General features: G+C 39.6%; 1 protein-coding gene across 2 annotated transcripts; it reads left to right on the plus strand.

The window, feature by feature from the left end:
- Positions 1–14541: 14541 nt before the first annotated feature.
- LOC114261050 (LEAF RUST 10 DISEASE-RESISTANCE LOCUS RECEPTOR-LIKE PROTEIN KINASE-like 1.1) lies at positions 14542–21481 on the plus strand. Of its 2 annotated transcripts, none has more exons than XM_082866752.1 (3): positions 14542–15181; positions 20091–20182; positions 20278–21481. In XM_082866752.1, the coding sequence occupies exon 3, from the start codon at positions 20352–20354 to the stop codon at positions 21156–21158; it is 807 nt and encodes a 268-aa protein (XP_082722878.1). In that variant the 5' UTR covers positions 14542–15181; positions 20091–20182; positions 20278–20351; the 3' UTR covers positions 21159–21481. The 2 variants fall into 2 exon arrangements, with proteins under 2 accessions (XP_082722878.1, XP_082722879.1); XM_082866753.1 differs by having other exon boundaries at positions 14557–15177.
- Positions 21482–21952: the final 471 nt, after the last annotated feature.

Genomic DNA, 21952 nt, shown 5'->3' on the forward strand with positions numbered 1-21952 from the left:
TGATAGCATAACTGCCCCGAGGGTGTCCAATTCATGTTTTGAAACATGGGTGGTGCTAAAAATATACATATACAAACTTGAGGGGCACATAAGCAATTCATTCCTTTCGGCGATATATTAACGAAACACGCACGAAACATTAATACTTGAGAAACTCAACTAGCCGTTGTAAAACTCAAAATTCAAAAATCCATGGGTCAGACTCTCTGAAGAGCCAGAGAGAACCTGAGAGACCCAACACAACGTTATAGCTTTTCTCTCTCTTTCTCCCATTTTCTTTTTGTTTCTCTCTCTAGAATTCTCTTCTCTCTCTCTCTCTCTCTCTCTCTCTCTCTCTCTCTCTAAACTGTGATCTGCTCAAAAGGATCAATTCTTCATCGATTTGTCAAGTTAGTGTAAATCGATCGGCTCTGATTTGACATTTCTATAAGTATTACATTTCCTTCTTTATATGAACTCATTACAATTTACAAGTTTTCTTTCAAGGTTCAGGTGAATTTTGTTGCTAAAAATCCCCAAATTTTCCTTTCATCATTTGTACAAATATTGCAAACTTTAACGTGCATACATACACACATATGTAGAGTGAAAGATGGTAGTGATAGCACCTGATAATTGAACTTTTAGGATGTGTTTAGATCTTGGATTTGTAGAGGAATTTGTGAAGGGAAATGAAAAGGCAATGGAAGAAAAAAGCATTTTTATTTATTTTTTGGGAATTGTTAATTGTTCTTTGAGAAATTATTGTTTTGTTGGATTGGATGATTAAATTGTAAATTCTATAGCTCATTTTCTAGTATGATTTGGGATTGTTAGGTTTTTTAGGTCACCAAAGATGTTCATTACAGATTGTATAAGTAATAAAATTTGATTAGTTCATTATACAGTTAATGTTGATTTTGCTGAAACATGTTAAATCTAGTTTACTTTAATTCAAAGCTTAACGGTGTTTGCTCAATTGATGAATTGAAGCTCTTGACTCTGACTTTGTTCAATTATTTCTCTAAATCATTCATATGAATTTCCAACTTTTCTTCATTGCATTGTTTTGAGACTTGGCTAAAAACCAATTTTTAGATTTTAACCTATTTTGAGTCATATCACCTCTCTACATTTTTACACATTTTTTCAAAAAAAAGTTAAAAAGTCAGCTTTTAACCAACTTCCCAAAACAAGTAGTAGTAATTCAGCTATTTTTTGTCATATACTAGTTATAATTTGTTCCAACTTTCTCACAAATACAGTGCGAAGTTGGGGGTGGCTAGTAACACTCCAATTATCATTCATCTTGCAACTGTTTTAATTCTTTAGTATTTCTTGAGAGAGAAGCTTTGACTGTACTTCTTACACAGTCTTCTTCCAAGTTCAACTGTCAAGGCAAACTTCAAATACACATAAAGTAAATATGACAGTTAAAAATCCCAGTACACCAGCTTCAATAATAGATAGGACACCAGTGTCCACTCCAGGTGGTACCAAAGTTAGGGAAGAGAAGACTGTTGTAACAGTGCGATTAAGGCCTTTAAACAAGAGAGAGCAGTTGGCCAAAGACCAAGTAGCATGGGAATGCATTGACGATAATACGATTGTGTGTAAACCACCAGCTTATGACCGCGCTACTCAACCGGCCACATTTACATGAGGTACTTAAGTGACACTCATATCTTCTTCGTATTTTCTTTTAGCTAGATGCTTTCATTGTATAATTTTTCTCAATTATATGTAAACTAATAGCGTAAAGCTTCTTCTTTCAGATAGAGTCTGTGATAGCATAAAGCTTCTTCTTTTAGATATGTAAACTAATAGCATAAAGCTTCTTCTTTCAACTCTTATTAATGGTTTTCTTAGTATACATGAACAATCAACGCAAGGCCAAAAATGTAAGAAACTAGACTCGTAATTAGTTCTAATGATGCTAATTGGATAATTTTTGGATTTATACCCAAAGAGAACAACACTTTCGAATTTATTGTTTTACACCAGTTTTCTGGATAGATTTGAACGCACCAGTTTATATGGATTTTGATTCCCAAAAATTATGAGAAAATTCTGATATGCAATTCAATATGTAATTAAACTACTGTAAAAGTTCCAGTTCAAAATTCATTCGTTTGATATAATTCCTCAATTTTTAAAGTTTATGGTTCTATACAAAATTTTTAAACTAAGAATTACACCATTCTTTATACATGAATTTAGCTCCCTCACACCCTCACAGCATATCCAATCCACCAATTAAATATAAAGAAATAAGAAAACTCCACCTGCATACCTTTATATTTTTAGTTACATACATAGATATCTAAATAATATCCCTACATATCTAATCATCAAAACACACCACAACAGCCCTATTACTTCACACCTACCATACCCAACAATTCCTTTGCCAGATGCACTACTCTCACACAAACCAACCGAGATACACATGTAATATATATGACTAACCAATTAAATTTATTGTTTACATTAGTATAAGTATGTATGTAGGTACATCTATATAAATAATTCCAAAACCCCCCAACCACACAGCACTCACAACAGGCAACAAGGAAATAAATAAAGAAAATAAGAACAAAAAGGAAAGATAGTGAGGAAAATTACCTTGCTACTAGACACCACAAAACTGAAACAATCTTAGGCATCCTTCACCCAACCACCTTGTCATCTCTTTCCCTCTCTCCTTTCTTTCTCTCATGGCTGCTATGTGTTGAAAGTGTTATGGAAAAATATTATAATAAGAGTTAGGGTTTTTGTTAAGAAAACTAGGGTTGTTTTATATATATCTAAACTTAAAAGATTCTAAATTATTATCATGTGCTTTATTTTATTATATTTCCACTCATCATTAATATAAATAAAATACAATTATTATTATATCAAAATATACTTACTAACTTGCCCCCTATTTTTTTTTTTTAAATAATAAATCTTACCTCTAAATTAGAGATTTCCACCATAAATTTATTTCAGGTTTAAAATTAATTAAAAGACCCTCCAACAATATTTAATTTGTACTTTGGGATTCACTATGAAAATATTTGATATTGTAAAATTTTTATTACTCAATTATTTATTTGATTTGTATATTCGGATTCTCACATTCTCCCCCCCTCCCCTCTAAAAGAAAAGTTTCGTCCTCGAAACTAACCTGAGTAAATCATGAAAATAGATGTGGGTACTTCTCGCGCATCCTGTCCTTGCAATCTCTTCAACTAGATGATTACACCACATTACCTTAACCAATTTAATGGCCTTTGTACGTAACATTTTCTCTTTCGAATCCAAGATCTAAACAGGCATCTCTTCATACGAAAAATCCTCTATAATCTGAAGCGGCTCATAATCTATCACATGCAATGGACTGTGCACATATTTCCTCAGCACAGACATGTGAAACACCTATGCACTCCTGCCAACCTAGGGGGTAAAGTAACATGGTACGCAATCTCACCAACCTTCTCCAATACCTCAAATGGTCCAATGTATCTAGGACTTAACTTTCCTTTCTTTCCAAATCTGATGACTCCTTTCCATGGTGATATTTCCAAGAACACCATATCCCCCACATGAAACTCTAAATCTCTCCTACGATGATCAACATAACTTTTTTTTGTCTACTCTAAACAGTCAATAATCTCTCTCTGATGGTGACAATTTTCTGTGTAGCATCCTCCACCAAGTCAGGTCCTAACAATTGCCTTTCACCAACTTCATACCAACACAAAGGAGACTTACACTTCCTCTCATATAAAGCCTCATAAGGAGCTACTCCCAAACTAGAATGATAACTATTATTATACGCAAACTCCATGAGCGGAAAATAATTATCCTAATTACCTCTCCACTCCAAAGCACAAGCCCTCAACATATCCTCAAGGGTCTGAATAATCCTCTCCGATTGCCCATCTGTCTGAGGGTGATAAGCTGAACTAAAATTTAACTGAATACTCATAGCTAACTATAATGCACCCCAAAACTTAGACACAAAACGAGGGTCCCGATCTGACACTATTGACACAGGTGCACCATGCAATCTAACAATCTCCTTCACATATAACTTTGCAAATCGAGCTAGAGAATAGTTCATTCATACTGCAATAAAATGTGCTGACTTGGTTAATCTATCAACAACTACCCAAACTGCATCATGATTACTAGTAGTACGAGGTAATCCGCACACGAGGTCCATGGTAATATTATCTCACTTCCACTCTGGTATAGGTAAGGGTTGTAGTTTCTCGGCGAGTTTCAAATGTTCTACTTTAACCTGTTGACACGCCAAACACCGAGCCACAAATTCTGCAATATCTCCCTTCATACCTGTAGACACCCCATTTTTGACCGACCTTGAGACTCAGACGTCACCAGTTGAGCACTTGGTGATATCGCATAATGTGCTCGTTCAGAAGTTTCAGAGTCTTGGCTGCGAGCCCCGCCTCCGGATTTCCGAACCCTCTTCTGTGCCTTGTCTCGGTTTGCGAACCAGACTCGGTTTTCTCTGTTTCTTTTCCTGAGGGAAGGGAGAGGTCCCGTAGACTATCTCTCAGTGCCCGTGGGCTACATTTGGTGGCCGTAGGCCTTTTTTTTCCCAATTTGGAGCCCGGTTTCCGGTTTTCGGAGCCGTCAGGCCGTGTGCCTCGGTTCGGGACCGCCTAACCATCTCCGTTTGCTCTGATTTTTGGCATACATCTTATTTTCTCCCTTTTGAGGGACACTGGGGTCTGAGAAACCCACTTCGTGGCCGAACGCCACTTTCGGTGTTTAACGGGCAGTTTCCGGGGCCCCGAACTGCGTGTTTTGGCCCCCGAACATTCGTTTTGCATCGGTTTTCGTTCATTTTTGGCAGGTACCTTTGTTTTATCACCAGGAAGGTCACTGAAGGGTGGGAGGCTAGTAATTGTTGCAGCAACCAGTTTTCTCTCCTCCGGAGCCTCCCGGCGCCCGTTTTTCCAACTTCCGGGCTAATGTTGAACACCCTAGGGGTAGTGTTGCCAACTTTCAACCACATAACTGTGATCTACACACCTTGGAGGACCCAAAAAAGTCATGGCCGGCCATTAATTGTTATTTCCATTTTTGCCCCTCCTCTTCCGGGCCAATGTTGAACACCTTGGGCCCACTTTCTTGAACTTTCAACCACATATCTGTGATGTACACACTTGGGAGGACCCTAAAAGTTTATGGCCGGCCATTAATTTTTCTTTCCATTTTTGCCCCTCCTCTTCAAATGCAATGTTGAACACCCTAGAGTCACTGTTGCCAACCCCAAACCACATATATGTGGTCTACACACATGAGAGGACACCAAAAGTTGGTGGGAGGCTAGTAATTTTGCCGAAAAGCCAACTTCTTTTTGGTCAAAAGTGGTTCAGCATGAATCCGGGAAGGAGAAAAAGCTGCGCGGCTTTACCGAAACGGGCGTAACTCTTTGCACAAGAGGAATTAAGATATGAGGCCACCACCATTGGAAAGCTTACTTCCGGGGCTTCATTTTGCACTCAAGAATCTCCCAAGTCCAAGTCCGGGGTGGAGAGATGTGGTTGGCTGAAGTCCGCTTGGACTGAATCTGCGCGGCTTCACGGAAAAGGGCATAACTTTTTCTACAGGAGGAATTTTAATGCAAGGTTTGCGCCATTGGAAAGCTAACTTCTGGGGCTTCATCCTAGAGGGTGACCGGCCATTTTTTCTGGCCGGCCGGCCGTTTTTTTTTCTTTGACCTAGCCGGCCGGCTATGTTAAGTGGCCGGCCGGCCACCTGCAACAAAAGTGATAGGCCGGCCTGCTTCTTCAGGCTGAGTGCATTCCAGCTGTGCCTTGGTTTTCTCCCAAAAATATCTGCATCCGGGGGAACCCTTTTGGGGGAATTTTGCTCTCCTTTATGCCCCACCTTTACACCCCTTCTTTGGCCTATATAGCAAGCAAGTCTTGTAGTGTTTGAGGGTTAGAAAATTTGGTCTTCAAGGCTCCATAGCCATCTCCATCTCCATCCTTCTCAATTCTTCAAAAAACCCTAAGTCCATAAGCTCCATTCCTTCTACACCACCAAGCTCTACCACCACCACCTCATTTCCAGCAGCAAGGGAGGTTCCTCAAAGGCAAAAGGAGCTGCAAATTGATCCAAGAGGCAACAAAAGTCTTGATCTACAAGGGTAAGTAGCACTTCTCCTCTTTTGACCCTTTTCTTGATCTATTTTTAAGCCCTCCATGCTTTTTTCTTTGAGCTCCGGCCATAACTGAAAGTGGCCCTATTTTGAGCTCATTTTCACTTTTCATTAAGGACTCAACCCTGTTTGAGCCCTCCATGAGGCACTTGCTTCATTGATCCACTTGTATGTCATAATTTTGCATGCTATTTTTAGCCTTTGATTAATCTGTTTTTGAGCATGTTGTAATCTGTGGATGTGCTTATTTTGGGCCCTTCTTCAACATTGTTGAAGGGCCCCTCACCATTTGGTGCCTCCATGTGTCACTTGTAGTTATATCCCTTATTTGGCCCCATTTTTGCATAAATTGGTAGCCCTCTTTGCTTCTGTTTTTGGACCTTGGTCCGAACTGAAAGTGACCTTGTTTTGGCCTATACTTCATGTTTTATTAACACCTTTTTTCTGTTTGGTGATTATTTTGCATACCTCATGTTATAGCACCTTTTGAGCCCCATTTTGCATTGCATTTTTATCATGTTTGTATACTGATTTTGAGGCTGCCATAAACTGTAAATGTGCATATTTTTGGTTCCTCTTCAGTGTTGTAGAAGGGATTTTTTCAGTTTGGGTTTTTCTTATATCACTTGCTTCATTACCCCTCTTTTGGCCCCTATTCTTGCATGCCATTTTTGCCATACCTATACTTGCTTTTTGGCCATGTTTATAACTGTGAAAGTGCATTTTTTGGGACTGTCTAGCTTCTGTCTTTGCATTGCATGTCCATGTTGTGCATGTTTGGCATAGCTATAGGTCATTTCGGGTGCCTAATGTTGCATTTCGGGACATTTCCTTGCATTTCATGTCATTTCGCCTCATTTCGGGACTGTTTTCCCCCATATTTTAGTGCTGAAATTCCATTGGCATGCTTGCGTATCATTTTTGCCACATTTCATCACATTTCATCATTGCCTCGGTTTGCGTGCCCGTGTGCACGCATTTCGAGGCACTCCGTTTTTATCCAACGGCATCTCATGTGAGTGCGGCTGAGACTCTCTCATGTTAGTATAAGTCCATTTGTCATTTTCCATGTCATTTGCATTGCGTATGCATTGCCTCGGTTTGCGTGCCCGTGTGCACGCATTTCGAGGCACCTCATTTTTTTGCCATCGGCATCTCATGTGAGTGCGGCTGAGGCTCTCTCATGTTGGTATAAGCCCACTTGTCATTTCCATGTCATTTCATCACATTTTAGCATTGCCTCGGTTTGCGTGCCCGTGTGCACGCATTTCGAGGCACCTCATTTTTATCCGCCGGCATCCGATGTGAGTGTGGCTGAGGTTCACTCATGTTGGTATAAGCCCACTTGTCATTTCCACGTCATTTCATCATATTCTGTCATTACCTCGGTTTGCGTGCCCGTGTGCACGCATTTCGAGGCACCTCATTTTTATCCGCCGGCATCCGATGTGAGTGTGGCTGAGGTTCACTCATGTTGGTATAAGCCCACTTGTCATTTCCATGTCATTTCATAGCATTCCATCATTGCCTCGGTTTGCGTGCCCGTGTGCACGCATTTCGAGGCACCCTATTTTTATCCACCGGCATCCCATGTGAGTGTGGCTGAGGCTCACTCATGTTGGTATAAGCCCACATCATGTTTTCATGTCATTACATTGCATTCCGCCATCGCCTCGGTTTGCGTGCCCGCGTGCACGTATTTCGAGACACATATCATCGCCTCGGTTTGCGTGCCCGCACGCACGCATTTCGAGACACATATTATCGCCTCGGTTTGCGTGCCCGCGTGCATGCATTTCGAGACATATCATCGCCTCGGTTTGCGTGCCCGCGTGCATGCATTTCGAGACATATCATTTTCTCGGTTTGCGTGCCCGCATGCAGGCATTTCGAGACATATCATTTTCTCGGTTTACGTGCCCGCGTGTACGCATTTCGAGACATATCATTTTCTCGGTTTGCGTGCCCGCGTGCACGCATTTCGAGACATATCATTTTCTCGGTTTGCGTGCCCGCGTGCACGCATTTCGAGGCATCTCATTTTCATAGCATTGAGTATGTTAGGATTGTATCTTAGTTGCATTTCATGCATATCATGCATATTGCATCGTGTCCGGAATAAGAGTTAGCCCGGGCACGGGAAACGAGGTACATTTCGTACTTCGAGTGACGGAATGTGTCTCAATTCCCCAGTCGCCGACACTCCGGATTATCCATGATGGAGTTAGGTTTTAGCTGTAGTTTCATGTGCATTCATCCTATATTGAGTTGTGCATTTCGACTCCTCTGCCATCATGCCTCGGTATGCGTGATTGGTGGCACGAGGATCGAGACATGCATATATCTGTGCAAATACATTGCTATGCCCCTTTCCTGCTCTCTGTTGCAGCAAAACGAAGAATCAGCAACTTTCCGGGACTTGGCACGCTTTTCAAGAATAACAGGTGTAAACAGAGGCTAATTGGGGCATTCCGGTGGATTTCCGCGCAAGACAGCCCGGACGTGCATCATCCACCAGAAGCAAGACAGCCCCTGGCTTGCACGCCAGTTTTATTCGCTTTCTAGTTAATTCATTAATTAATTAGAATTATGTAATATTTTGGACTGTAATATTCTTTTATTTTGGGGACTGTAATATTTGGACTGTATTATTTATTCGGACCCTCCGAGTGAGGGCACAACTGTAATAAGTGTGCGTGAGTGTGATGTATGTCTTCCAACCCCACGTCTTTCTCCCTTTTATTTATCCGCTTATGATGGTTAGATTAGGGCATGTTTAAATTAGCATACAGTATGACAGCATGTTTGCATCATTCATCTGTTTTGCATGCACCGGGCTCGGCGCATCATACTAACTGCATTGTATTTTCAATTCCAAGTTGAATACATGTTAGTTGTAGCATTTCATATGCCATCTTAGAATAGCCGAGCCTACTATAGTTTCATTTTGCATGTGTTGCATTAAGCATTTTTGTATACTTAGGATCATGCATGATTTCTAATGTAGTTCCTATTTTGGCTTGGAGTACTCGGTAAGTTCTATGCTTTAGCATCCTCGCATGCGTGTGAGTGACTGCCATGAATAGCATGCTTACCATGAGGCTATGTGCTTATGTGATATATCTGCCTGAATGCCTGTGGGTGAAGGTTGAGTTGTTTAGATTGGAATAAATCATCGACTGTTTGTTTTAAGCCCACTAGATAGTGGCAAAACCATCTTTTCTAAACCCACCTGCGGGTGGTAAAATCTGCATTTTAAGCCTACTTGCGAGTAGCAAATCATCTTTCAAATAAACAAGCATGAAATGTTTTGTTCCAATTCGGGCGATCCAGTCTATACTTATATGCTGTGTGCATCACATAGTAACCTAGGCTAATAACCGGAATAAGAACACACAAAGTTTTCAAAAATAGATATCACGGTTAGTAGAGGCCGATCTTTGATCGGGCGAGCGGGGGTGCTCACGAAGTGACCTTCCCCAATCGTACCCAAGTTCCCGAGCCGAGGCAACTTTGGTGATGACGGACACGTGGCCTTTTGGCACCGAGTCAGGGTTTCCTAAATTTCCCAAAATAAAATATTTAGGTGGCGACTCTGTATCTGGCAAAGCAGTCCATGTTTGGCACTTCTTTCAAAAATCTGTTTTCTCAAAACGATTTGCCGGATTTGGACTATTTGGTTCAGATTTAGAACCGTGACAACAAAATCGAGTCCGAGCTGTAGCGAGGTCCCCCGCGGGCTTGTTACAATACCATTCCACCAAAAATGTTCATAAAGATCCGATACATATTAGTGCTTCCAGGATGAACACTGTAACTAGAACTATGTGCCTCCGTCATAATCTCCTTCCTCAAATCACCACCAGCAGGAACACAAATTTGGTTAAGGAATCTAAGCAACCCATCATCACTAACCCCAAAGTCTACATGCTTACCCTCTGTCATCTCTTCTTTAAGACGTTCACACTAGGGGTCAATTTCCTAAGCTAAACAAATCCATTCTCTCAAGGTTGGCTGAACTGTCAATTGACTACAATAAGCCCTATCACCAGGCATAACAACCTCAAGCCTCAAACGTCTCATGTCTTCCACCAAACAACTCTCAATAGACAAAGCAACTACATCTCCAACTGCGACCTTCCTACTCAAGGCATCTGCTGCCACATTTGCCTTCCTTGGATGATACAAAATTTTCACATCATAATCTTTTAGCAACTCAAGCCATCTTCTTTGCCTCAAATTTAGTTCCTTCTGTGTGAAAATATACTTCAAACTCTTATGATCGGTGTAAATCTCACATGACTCTCCATACAAATAATGTCGCCAGATCTTAAAAGCGAAAATCACTCCTGCTAACTCCAAGTCATGCGTAGGATAAATTTCTCTCATGTATTTTCAACTGTCGTGATGCATAAGCAATCAATCACCTTCTCATACTTCATGAGCACACATCCTAAACCCTGTCATGAAGCATTACTATAAATCACAAAACCACCATCATCTGCCAGTAAGGCAAAGATTGGCGCTGATGTCAATCTTTATTCAAACTCTTAAAAGCAACGCTCATAATCATCATTCCACTCAAACTTTACCCCTTTCCTAGTGAGATTGGTAAGTGGCAAAGCAATACAGGAGAATCCTTCCACAAACCGTCTGTAATATCCAGCAAGCCCTAAAAAGCTGCGTACCTTTGTTACAGAAGTAGGTCGTGGCCAATCAACAATTGCCTCCACCTGCTATCCACAGATACCCCATCTTTACTCACAACATGACCCAAAAAGGATACACTGCTCAACTAGAATTCACACTTCTTAAATTTTGCATACAGCCTCTTCTCTTTAAGGGTCTGCAGTACTACCCTCAAATGCTGGTCATGCTCCTCTTTACTCCTCGAATAAATTAGGATGTCATCAATAAACACCACCACAAATTTATCTAGCTAGGGTTTAAATACTTTGTTCATCAAATCCATGAATATAACGGGTTCTAAAAGCGGTCTTAGGAACATCCTCATCCCTTAACTTCAACTAGTGATAGCCTGACCTCAAGTCAATCTTAGAGAATACTTGAGCTCCCCGTAATTGGTGAAATAGGTCATCAATACGTGGCAAAGGATACATATTCTTCATTGTGACTTTGTTCAGTTCCTTATAATCAATACACAATCTCATAGACCTATCCTTCTTTTTCACAAACAACACAGGTGCTCCCCAATGTGAGACGCTAGACCTAATAAAACCTTTGTCTAACAACTCCTGTAAACTCCCTGTAATTGGTGAAATAGGTCATCAACGCGTGGCAAAGGATACATATTCTTCACTGTGACTTTGTTCAGTTCCTTATAATCAATACACAATCTCATAGACCTATCCTTCTTTTTCACAAACAACACAGGTCCTCCCTAATGTGAGATGCTAGGCCAAATAAAACCTTTGTCTAACAACTCCTGTAACTGAGTTTGTAACTCCCTCGACTCCAACAGTACCATTCTATAGAGCACTTTAGAGATATGTACTATATTGGGGACCAAGTCAACGGAAAATTCTACCTTACGGGTCTGGAGGAATAGCAGGTAGTTCAACTATCAAGGCAAACTTCAAATACACATAAAGTAAATATGACAATTAAAAATCCCAGTACACCAGCTTCAAAAATAGATAGGACACTAGTGTCCACTCCAAGTGGTACCAAAGTCAGGGAAGAGAATATTGTCATAACAGTACGATTAAGGCCTTTAAACAACAGAGAGTAGTTGGCCAAAGACCAAGTAGCATGGGAATGCATTGATGATAATACGATTGTGTATATACCTCCAACTCATGACCGTGCTACTCAACCGGCCACATTCACATTCGGTACTTGAGTGACACTCATCTCTTCTTTTTTCTTTTAGCGAAATGCTTTCATTGTATAATTTTTCTTAATTATATGTAAACTAATAGCATAAAGCTTCTTATTTTAGATAAGAGTCTTTGATCCTGCTTGTTTAACAGAAGTAGTATATGAGGAAAGAGTGAAGAATGTTGTTTTGTCTGCTTTGGACATCAATGGTTATGCTTTCCTTTACATGTATCATTCTTTTTTTTTATTTTGGTCTTTGCTACTTCTTTGGAAATTACATACATACTTGTTAAACAATTCTTTGTTTCTTGTATTACAGCAACAATATTTGTGATGAAGAATATAAGAAGCTCGAGAAAGAGTAAATTCAAAGAAGCGGCGATATTTGAAAATTGGAATGGTTTCAAAAAGAAATCAATAGAAACCATACATAATCATGCTTCTAATATTATTATAGTTATATTTTATAATTATTTTTATGTTTTCTAGGATTTTTAAGCGCGGGGTATTTTGTTAATTTTATATTTACTAACATGGGTTATATGGGTCGCCCATGGGTCGTCATGTGGGTCAAGTTATTTAATTATATTTATGTTTCTTATTTAGTCTTAAATTAGTTTTAGAAATCAAATATATTATAATAGTTTCATTTTTTAATTACAGTTGGTTTAGGAAATCTCCTAATTCTATATAAAAGCCATGTGATGCTTATAATTCAATAGGGTTGATACTTTATAAAAAAAGTTGAGAGCTTTGAAGCTTGTTTATAGGTAGTGTGAAACAATCAAACCCTAGGTTTGATGCTTATGGAATCTAGGTGTGATTCCTAGTCCTATCTTCTTCTCTACTTTCTTCTTCTTTTCTTTTTCAGTTTATTATTCACGAGTTACTGTTCACAGCCTCATAAGTGCTGAAATCCCATCTTTTCATGCTTAAATGCTTACCTATTTATCACCCTAAACAAATCCTACTTGTTCCCTATATTCTTATTGCTATTGCAGCCATAAAATCCAATTAAAATCAGACCCAAAAGCCTAAATTTGTTGCTGTCCCTAATTGTCCTACATCAATTTGCATATGGGCAAACTAGCAGTGTGCTTGGTGAAAAATTATTAAGTGTTGTTAAAGTAACTCTCTATCTATTTATCAATCAATAATGTTCTAAAAATCTCTAACGATGAATATATATCGTCAAAGGCATAATCTATGCTAGCAATTCATTTCACTTGGCCACCACCACGGTCTGTGATTTGGACAATACATGCCCAATTCCTCGACACAATTTTAGTAGCGAGGGAACTCCATTTAGCCATAGTCTAGGCTACGCGGATCTCTTCTTCTATGATTGCACCTCACATGCTATCGATCAAACATATTCAACATCAATCTTTCATGTGTTTCACAAGGAAATTTTGGAGTACAAAAAATTTTCAATGGATTTGTGCCATGCCTTGGTTAATAAACTAGCGGAAGTTGATCAAAAAATTGTTGGAAATGAATTATACCGGTGTTTTGATGAAGGGGTCTGTTTTGCAATGGGGTGAAGCTAATTGTAACGATTGCAGTAGAAGTGGCAGGAGCTATGGTTATAATAACGATGAATTCCTCTGCTTTGGCCTAGATCGCCCTCATTTCAAATCTTATGATGATGGTAAATAAATATATCGGTACTTAGTGCTTTATAATTATTATTCTTGAAGTTTAAGAAGATTTATGGTGTCTTAGAACAAATAGTTAACCTTTGTACCTCTTTTCTTTCTTTATTTTTTCTTATATGCTTATTTTCTGTTATACATTTTTTTATATATATAAATAATTTATTTAAATGTGATTATTTGTACAAATGGTTTATTGTGTTTCATGATTATTGTTGCAGATATTATAAATGTTCGGCGAAAGCTTTTAATAGGTAATATACCCTTAAAATTAATTTTTTTTCTTCTATCTCTTCAGCCCAAAAACGTCGAAACAGGGTATCCTCACTCTGTTTTCATGCAGGGTTCGGCACAACGGGAATTACTATCATTGTCATGAGCCTTATTTTCATCATCTATCATTTCCGGTACAAAAAGCGTTATGGTACTTCATCTTGGGTATCTAAAAAAAAGCTTCTTTGTATCGCTCTTCAATGAAAGATCTAGAAAAGGCAGGCACATACTTAAAAGTCCAAGGGCTTGTTTGGTTTGTATTTGAGAAACATGTTTTGAGATAAAAAGTATGAGAATTTGTTTGGTTTGATTTTTTTCAAAAGATGTTTTGAAAAATTATTTTGAGAGAGAGTTTTGGAAAAATTGATTGATTTGATGTGTATGAGAGAGAGATTTGTTTAAAAAACTTGTAAATCAAACAAGTTTTGGAAAAAAAATTTAGAAAAATTTATTTAATTTGATTACTTTTGAAAACTTATTTATAAAAAAAAAATTTCAAAATTTTTAAAAAACACAAACCAAACAAGGCCTAAGTTTTTAGCTACAACGAACTCCAAAATGAGGTCGTGTCATGTGCATAGCATTAGCATGTGTTAAATAGTGTATCTTATAAATAAAGAGGATAACTAACTTGGATATATTGAATTGAGTCTCTCTAAAATCTCTCTCTAAGTTCCTCTCTCTAGTTCTTGATTGACCATTTCATCATTTTGGTATCAGATTTCTAATTCATGTTCTAAATGCATGAATTGTGGGAAAGATACGTACCTGAAATTTGAAACCCTAATTACGAATCATAATCACGATCACAGTTGTGTGAGAAGCCATCATGAAGCAGTAGTGGAAATTTCGTTGAACTCAAGACATAGAATCGAAGCTCATGGTTCGTAAATCTATCTCAAATCGGGAATTGCAACTTGGGGTTGAATTGAAGTTGCGAGTTGTCCTTTGTGAATTCTGGGAGCTCGATTGAAGATTTACAGTTCTTTTATGATCAAGATTCGACTTGCGATTCTTTGAAGTTGGGCTTCTCATCCGAACTCGAGTCCAAGCCCTAGTCAAGATCCGAGTCACAGTCGCAAATCGACGTTGCTGTTCACATTCCGATTTCAGAATCACAAAACACATCGATCCAAAGTTTGTTGGATTTTCGCAATTGCGAATCTGGGTTTTGTTCTCTTGTGATGAAATCATACCTGGGCTGTCTTTGAAGTTGTTCTGGACTCGATTGACTGAAATCAACATGTGGGTAAGCGATTCTTGGAGTCTTTAATTCATCTGTGTTGAATTTCCTATGTTATATCAAGTCTCAAATTCTTTAAATCTGTGTGCATCAATTTGAGTTCAATTCTTGTCTTCAACATTTTAAGCCTTGCCTCTGTTATAACATTATCTGTTCATTGTGCTGAGATTGTATATTGGTGCACTGTTTTATCAATATTCAACTGGGTGAGATTACTGTGTCTCTACATATTCTTGGAAATTATTTAATGGCTCAATGAGGTCGGGGTCATAGTGGTGGTCGTGGTAGGGATGTCCCGAATTTGGGTGATCATGATAGGGGTATTGGGATTCTGTATCCAAGAGATGAGATGGCCGAGATGAGACGACAAATTGCCGCGTTAATCGAGACGGTGCAACGTCTCCTACCTTCTACCGAGGGTAGTGATGGTTCCGATGAAACCGAAGGTGGTACTCATCATTCTTTTGATAATATCTTTTGGGCCCCACGACAGCGTCAAACGGATGTAGGTAGGATGGAATACAAATGGGAGAACAATATCAAGATTGAACTTTCCGAATTTCATGGAAGCCTCAATCTAGATGAGTTCTTCGATTGGCTCAACACCATTGAGCGGATCTTTGACTATGGAGAGGTCTTCATTGAAAAGAAAGTTAAGCTTGTGGCTATTCGGTTGAAGGGGAGAGCTTCCGCTTGGTGGGAACAACTTCAACTCAATCGTTGGCTATTCGGTTGAAGGGGAGAGCTTCCACTTGGTGGGAACAAGTTCAACTCAATCGTTGCCAATGTGGAAAGGAAAAAATGAAAAAGAAGTTAAAGGGCCATTTTCTACCATTCAACTACCTCCAAAGTGTTTATCAACGCCTTCATGTTCTCAAGCAAGATGGTAGTGTGAATGAATACATGGAAGCCTTTTATCGCCTCATTGCACGGGTTGACTTAAGTGAAAGTGAGGAGCAATGGGTGTCTCGCTATGTGAGCGGCTTGAAATCTTCCATCCAAGATGTTCTTGCCTTGCACACATTATATAGTGTTTCCGAAGCTTATAATCGGGCCTTAGCCGTGGAGAAGCAACAAAGCCACCGTGCTTCCCCAATGGGGCAATACTTCCAAGGAGGGTTTTGAGGTGGTTTTAGGCCAGATCCTTCCACTCCTAGCTTTGCCAAAGCTACTCCTCCTTCCAAGTTTGTGGATAAGGGTGCTTCCTCCTCTCAAGCTGCTCGTCCTAATGGTGTTTTCGGAAACCAAAATCCACCACAAGGTGGAACCTTCAAATTCTTTAGGTGTGGTTTACCGAGGCATAGATCTTCCGATTACCGCAAGAACATGAGTAATAATCGGAACAAAGCACTTCTCATTGAAGAAGTTGAGGAGCATGGTGACTTTGAAGATGCTCCAATCTTTGATCCTTTGGGTAATATGGCAATTGGTGGAGATAGTGATGAAGAAGAAGGTCTTGCTCTTAGGTTGAAGAAGACTCTTCTCTCACCAAAACTAGAGAGCCAAGAAGATTGGTTGCGTACTAATATCTTTTATTCCACTTGCAACATTGGCGGGCGTGTTTGTAACATGATCATTGATAGTGGAAGTTGTGAGAACGTAGTTTCTCAATAAGTGGTGGACAAACTCTATCTTCCGGTGGAGGAACATCCCCATCCTTATTTTCTGTCTTGGTTCAAGAAAGGCAATGAAATAAAGGTTACCAAATGGTGCTTGGTTTCATTTTCTATCCGGCAAAAATACTTTGATGAGGCATGGTGTGATATAGTGCCTATGGATGCTTGCCAGATTCTACTTGGGCGACCTTGGCAAACGGAACACCTACACCGTTGTCAAGAATGATATCCGGTTTACCTTGCTTCCAATGAAAGAAAAGGTTACTTCCAAGGATGTTTCCAAATCATCTCCTAGTGCCACTACATTGCTTGCTTTCAAGGAGTTTGTGGAAGAGAGTCGGGATTTGGGATTGTATTGGTGTTGGTTCCGGTTGTACACATGGGTGCTTCTACACAAAAGGTTAAGGTGGCTACTCTTTTGGAAGAGTATTCTGATGTCTTTCCCCAAGAACTTCCTCCAATTTGCCTCCTATGCTTGACATTCAACATCGTATTGATTTGGTACCCGGGTCTGTGCTTCCAAACAAACCGGCCTATCGCATGTCTCCAAAGGAGAAAGAAGAGTTGCAACGGCAAGTGGAAAAGCTTTTGACTAAAGGGTATATCCGGGCTAGCCTTAGCCCTTGTGGTGTTCCGGCGCTTTTGACACCTAAGAAGGATGGCTCTTGGCGTATGTATGTGGATAGCCGTGTAATCAACAAGATTACAATCACGTACCGCTTTCCAATTCCAAGATTGGATGACATGTTAGATTGCCTTGACGGATCAAAGGTGTTTTCTAAGATTGATCTTAGAAGCGAGTATCATCAAATCCGCATCAAGCCCGATGATGAGTGGAAAACGGCCTTTAAAACACCTTATGGCCTATTTGAGTGGCTTGTGATGCCATTTGGGCTTACCAATGCTCCGAGTACTTTTATAAGAGTGATGACACAAATGTTGCAACCATTTTTGGGAGTGTGTGTCGTGGTCTACTTTGATGATATCTTGATATATAGTCGAAGTTTGGAAGAGCATTTGTGTCACCTTCGGCAAGTCTTTGAGCTTTTGAGGCAAGACAAGTTCTATGGCAACACTAAGAAGTGCACCTTTGTCGTGGACCAAGTCATCTTCTTGGGATATGTTGTGTCTTCTCGTGGGGTGCTTATGGATGTGGAGAAGATCAAAACAATTGTGAACTGGCCCACTCCTTCTAGTATCCAAGAAGTATGGAATTTTCATGGTTTGGCTACTTTCTATAGGCGATTTATCCGCAACTTTAGTAGTATCGCTGCCCCTTTGACCAACATTCTCAAGCTTCAAGCTTTTGAGTGGAGCAAGGAAGTCGCCGATAACTTTCATCTTTTGAAGAAGTTGCTTACTGAGGCTCCAATTTTGGCATTACCGGATTTTGACAAGACCTTTGAACTTGATTGTGATGCATTGGGATTGGGTATTGGAGGCGTTCTTAGCCAAGAAGGGCGGCCCATTGCTTTCTTCAGTGAAAAGTTAAATGGGGCTAAACTCAAGTATTCCACTTATGACTTGGAATTTTATGCCATTATCCAAGCCATCAAGCATTAGAGCTACTATCTTGCATACAAAGAGTTTGTGCTCAACGCCGATCATGAAGCTCTCAAGTACATCAACAGTCAATCCCATCTTAACAAGCGCTATGCCAAATGGGTGGCCTACTTTCAACAATTCACATTCTCTTTGCGCCACAAATCGGGGGTTCTTGATAAGGTGGCCGATGGGTTGAGTAGGCAAACGGCTCTCTTGATTGAAATGAAAAATGAAGTTGTGAGTTTTGATGAATTTCGCACATTCTATGCAAATGATCCTTACTTTTCCAAGATCTTTGATTCTTTGCGAAAGGGGAATAGGACGGCTTATCCAAGTTACATGATAAGGGACGGATTCCTCTTCTATGGCCTTAAGTTGTGTGATCCTAGTTGTTCCTTAAGGAAAAATTTGTTGGTTGAGCATCATAAAATGGGGCATTTTGGTAAGGACAAGACCCTTGGGTTGCTTCAAGATGCTTATTATTGGGCGGACATGACCAAGGATGTGCAAAGTCATGTGAAGCGTTATCAAATTTGTCAAAGGAGCAAGGGGACTGCCACTAATGCGGGGCTATATCTACCTTTACCAGTGTCGGATGCTCCTTGGCGGTGCATTAGTATGGACTTTGTGTTGGGCCTCCCTCCTACTCAAAGGCGGAGTGATTCTATCATGGTAGTAGTGGACTGTTTCTCCAAAATGGCACACTTCATACCTTGCAAGAAGACCATGGATGTTACAAACATTGCTATTATCTTCTTCAAGGAAGTCTGCAAGTTGCATGGGGTGCTTACTTCTATTGTGTCTGATAGAGATGCTAAGTTCCTTGCTCACTTTTGGAGAACTTTATAGAGGAAAATTGGCACGGTCTTGAGTTTTAGTACTACATTCCATCCGCAAACCGATGGTCAAACGAAGGTCGTGAACCGTAGCCTTGGCAACTTGTTGTGGTGCCTCGTGGGGATCACCCCAAGAGTTGGGATGGCATCCTTCCTTTGGCTGAATTTGCTTACAATTCATCTATCAATCGCACCATAAATACTTCTCCCTTTAAAGTAGTTTATGGGACAAGGCCTTCAAATGTGGTGATGTGGTGGATTTGGTGCCTTTGCCACTCTCAAGGAGAGGAAGCGTTAAGGCGGAGGAAATGGCCACGTTTATGAAGAGCATTCATTCTCAAGTGACAGCCCAAATTGAAAAGTCTAATGCGACGTATAAGGCGGCCGATGATGTGCATAGGCGAAGAGTGGTGTTTAAAGTAGGGGATCTTGTGTGGGTGGTATTGAGCAAAGAGAGATATCCGCATGGTACCTACACTAAGTTGAGTGACAAGGTGGGACCTTGTGAGGTGTTGCACAAGATTAACGACAATGCTTCTAAAGTTAAGCTACCGCCTCATTTAGGCATCTCCAATACCTTTAACGTGCAACACCTTGTACCGTACTTTCTGGATGCCTCTTCCATTGATGATACCCTTGTAAAATAGTTCCTTGAAAAATTGTCATCTTGTACTTTGGGTTTGTGTCTTTCATTTCTAGTATTGGTTGTATTTTGTTGTCTTCACTTGAGGGCAAGTCTTTTCTTAAGAGGGGGAGTATGATGTAGTGTCATGTGCATAGCACGTGTTAGATAGTGTATCCCATAAATAGAGAATTACCACATCACTTGTAACTAACTTGGATATATTGAATTGAATTGAATTGTATTGTATTGAGAATTTCTCTCTCTAATATCTCTCACTAAGTTCCTCTCTCTAGTTCTTGATTGACCCTTTCATCAGAAAAAGCGAGAAGCAATTTCGATTCAAAAACAGAACTTGGAGATAGAGGATTTGGTACAGTATATGAAGGTATTTACAAAAAACCACTCTAGCATACACTAAATGAGAAATTTCACTATATTCAACAATTGATTGACAGTCACTGTTTGATATATTGTGACTAGGCAAGCCCCGCGATGGACGTATTATCGCTGTCAAGCGATTATATGAGCATAATTTCAAGAGAGCCAAGCAATTCATGAATGAAGTTGAGATCCTCACGCATTTACGTCACCAAAACCTTGTCTCTCTTTATGGGTGCACAACGCACCATTGTCGTGAACTCCTACTTGTTTATGAGTACATTCCTAATGGCACCATTGCCAATCATCTCCACGGTGAACGAGTGAAGCCACGTTCACTATGTTGGACTACCCGAATGAGCATTGCCATAGAAGCCACAAGCGTGTTGGCTTATCTCCACGCTTCAGATGTCATTCACAGAGATGTAAAAACGAACATCATCCTCCTTGACAACAATTTTTGTGTCAAAGTTGCCGATTTTGGGCTCTCTCGCCTCTTCCCAAATGATATCACTCATGTCTCCACTGCCCCACAACGGAATCCTGGATACGTAGACCCTCAATATCACGAATGCTATCAATTAACTGACAAGAGCGATGTTTATAGTTTTGGGGTTGTTTTGGTTGAGCTCATATTATCCAAGCCTGCTATGGATATCAGTAGGCATCGACATGAGATCAATTTGTCCACCATGGCTATCAACAAGATCCAAAATCACAAGTTGCACGAGCTTGTTGATCCATGTCTTGGATTTGACTCGGACTATGAGGTGAGGAAGATGATCACTAAGGTGGCAGAGTTGGCTTTTCAATGCCTGCAAAATGAGAGTGATTCGAGGCCGTTTATGGAAAATGTATTGGGGGTTCTAAAGGGGATTCAGAGCGAGGATTGTGCAATGAAAAATGCAGAGGTGGTGGATATCCGCAAAGATGATGTTGTGCTGTTGACGAGCGAGTCACTGATGCTTTCGCCTAGCAGGTGACCATATGACCTAATGCCAGCAGCTAAGTTGTGAAATTTTACTAAATTTTCAAAGTACATATTGAAGATTTTTCAGTAGTTGATGTACATTAGATGCTGAGTTTTGGGTGTTATCTTTTTACTGGATTTTGTTATACTGAAGTTGATGTATATATTGTGTCATTTCATTAAATTGATTGTAAAATAGCAATGCGTTTCATATGGAGATTGAAATGTAATTCACTATTTATATACTGCATGTAACTAAGTCATGATTAAATGTATCTGTTATGTGAATGAGACTATCTCATAGAAGTATTGATAATAAGAGAACATTTTGATTAAGCTACTTTTTCTTTTTCTTTTTTTTTGTTAATAAGAAACATATTTTGACCCCTTTTTTTATTTTATTTTAATAACCCCATTCTTGTTGGTTGAATTAACTTCCCAAGTTGATGCAGGGGAAGTTTCGTTTGTTTATTTTGTGCTCTTTTTTGCTGTTTTTTGGTGTATTGGTCTCTAGCTTTGATTCCAGATGTACTAGTCTCTCTTTCCTATTCTAATAAAGTTATCTTCTTCGCTATTCAAAAAAAAAAAATTGTTGGTATTTTTCAACCACGTGAACAAAGATACTGTTGAAATTTGATTAAACATGATTCATGAACAATCTCTCAAATGAACCAGTTCATCCAATTATATATGACAATTTTTCAGTGTAGTCTTTCCCATATTTGTCTTCTCATAATAAACAAGTATATATAAACAAATTCAACCTCAACAAGAACAGAGTTCATTATAAACAAATTCAAAATGATT

This window comes from Camellia sinensis, chromosome 4, assembly GCF_055761805.1.
Source record: "Camellia sinensis isolate YWXY chromosome 4, ASM5576180v1, whole genome shotgun sequence".
In the NCBI taxonomy this organism is placed as follows: Eukaryota; Viridiplantae; Streptophyta; class Magnoliopsida; order Ericales; family Theaceae; genus Camellia; species Camellia sinensis.

Excerpts from the sequence above, each read along its gene's own strand:
- LOC114261050 (XM_082866752.1), top strand. The coding sequence starts at position 20,352 with ATGAATGAAGTTGAGATCCTCACGCATTTACGTCACCAAAACCTTGTC.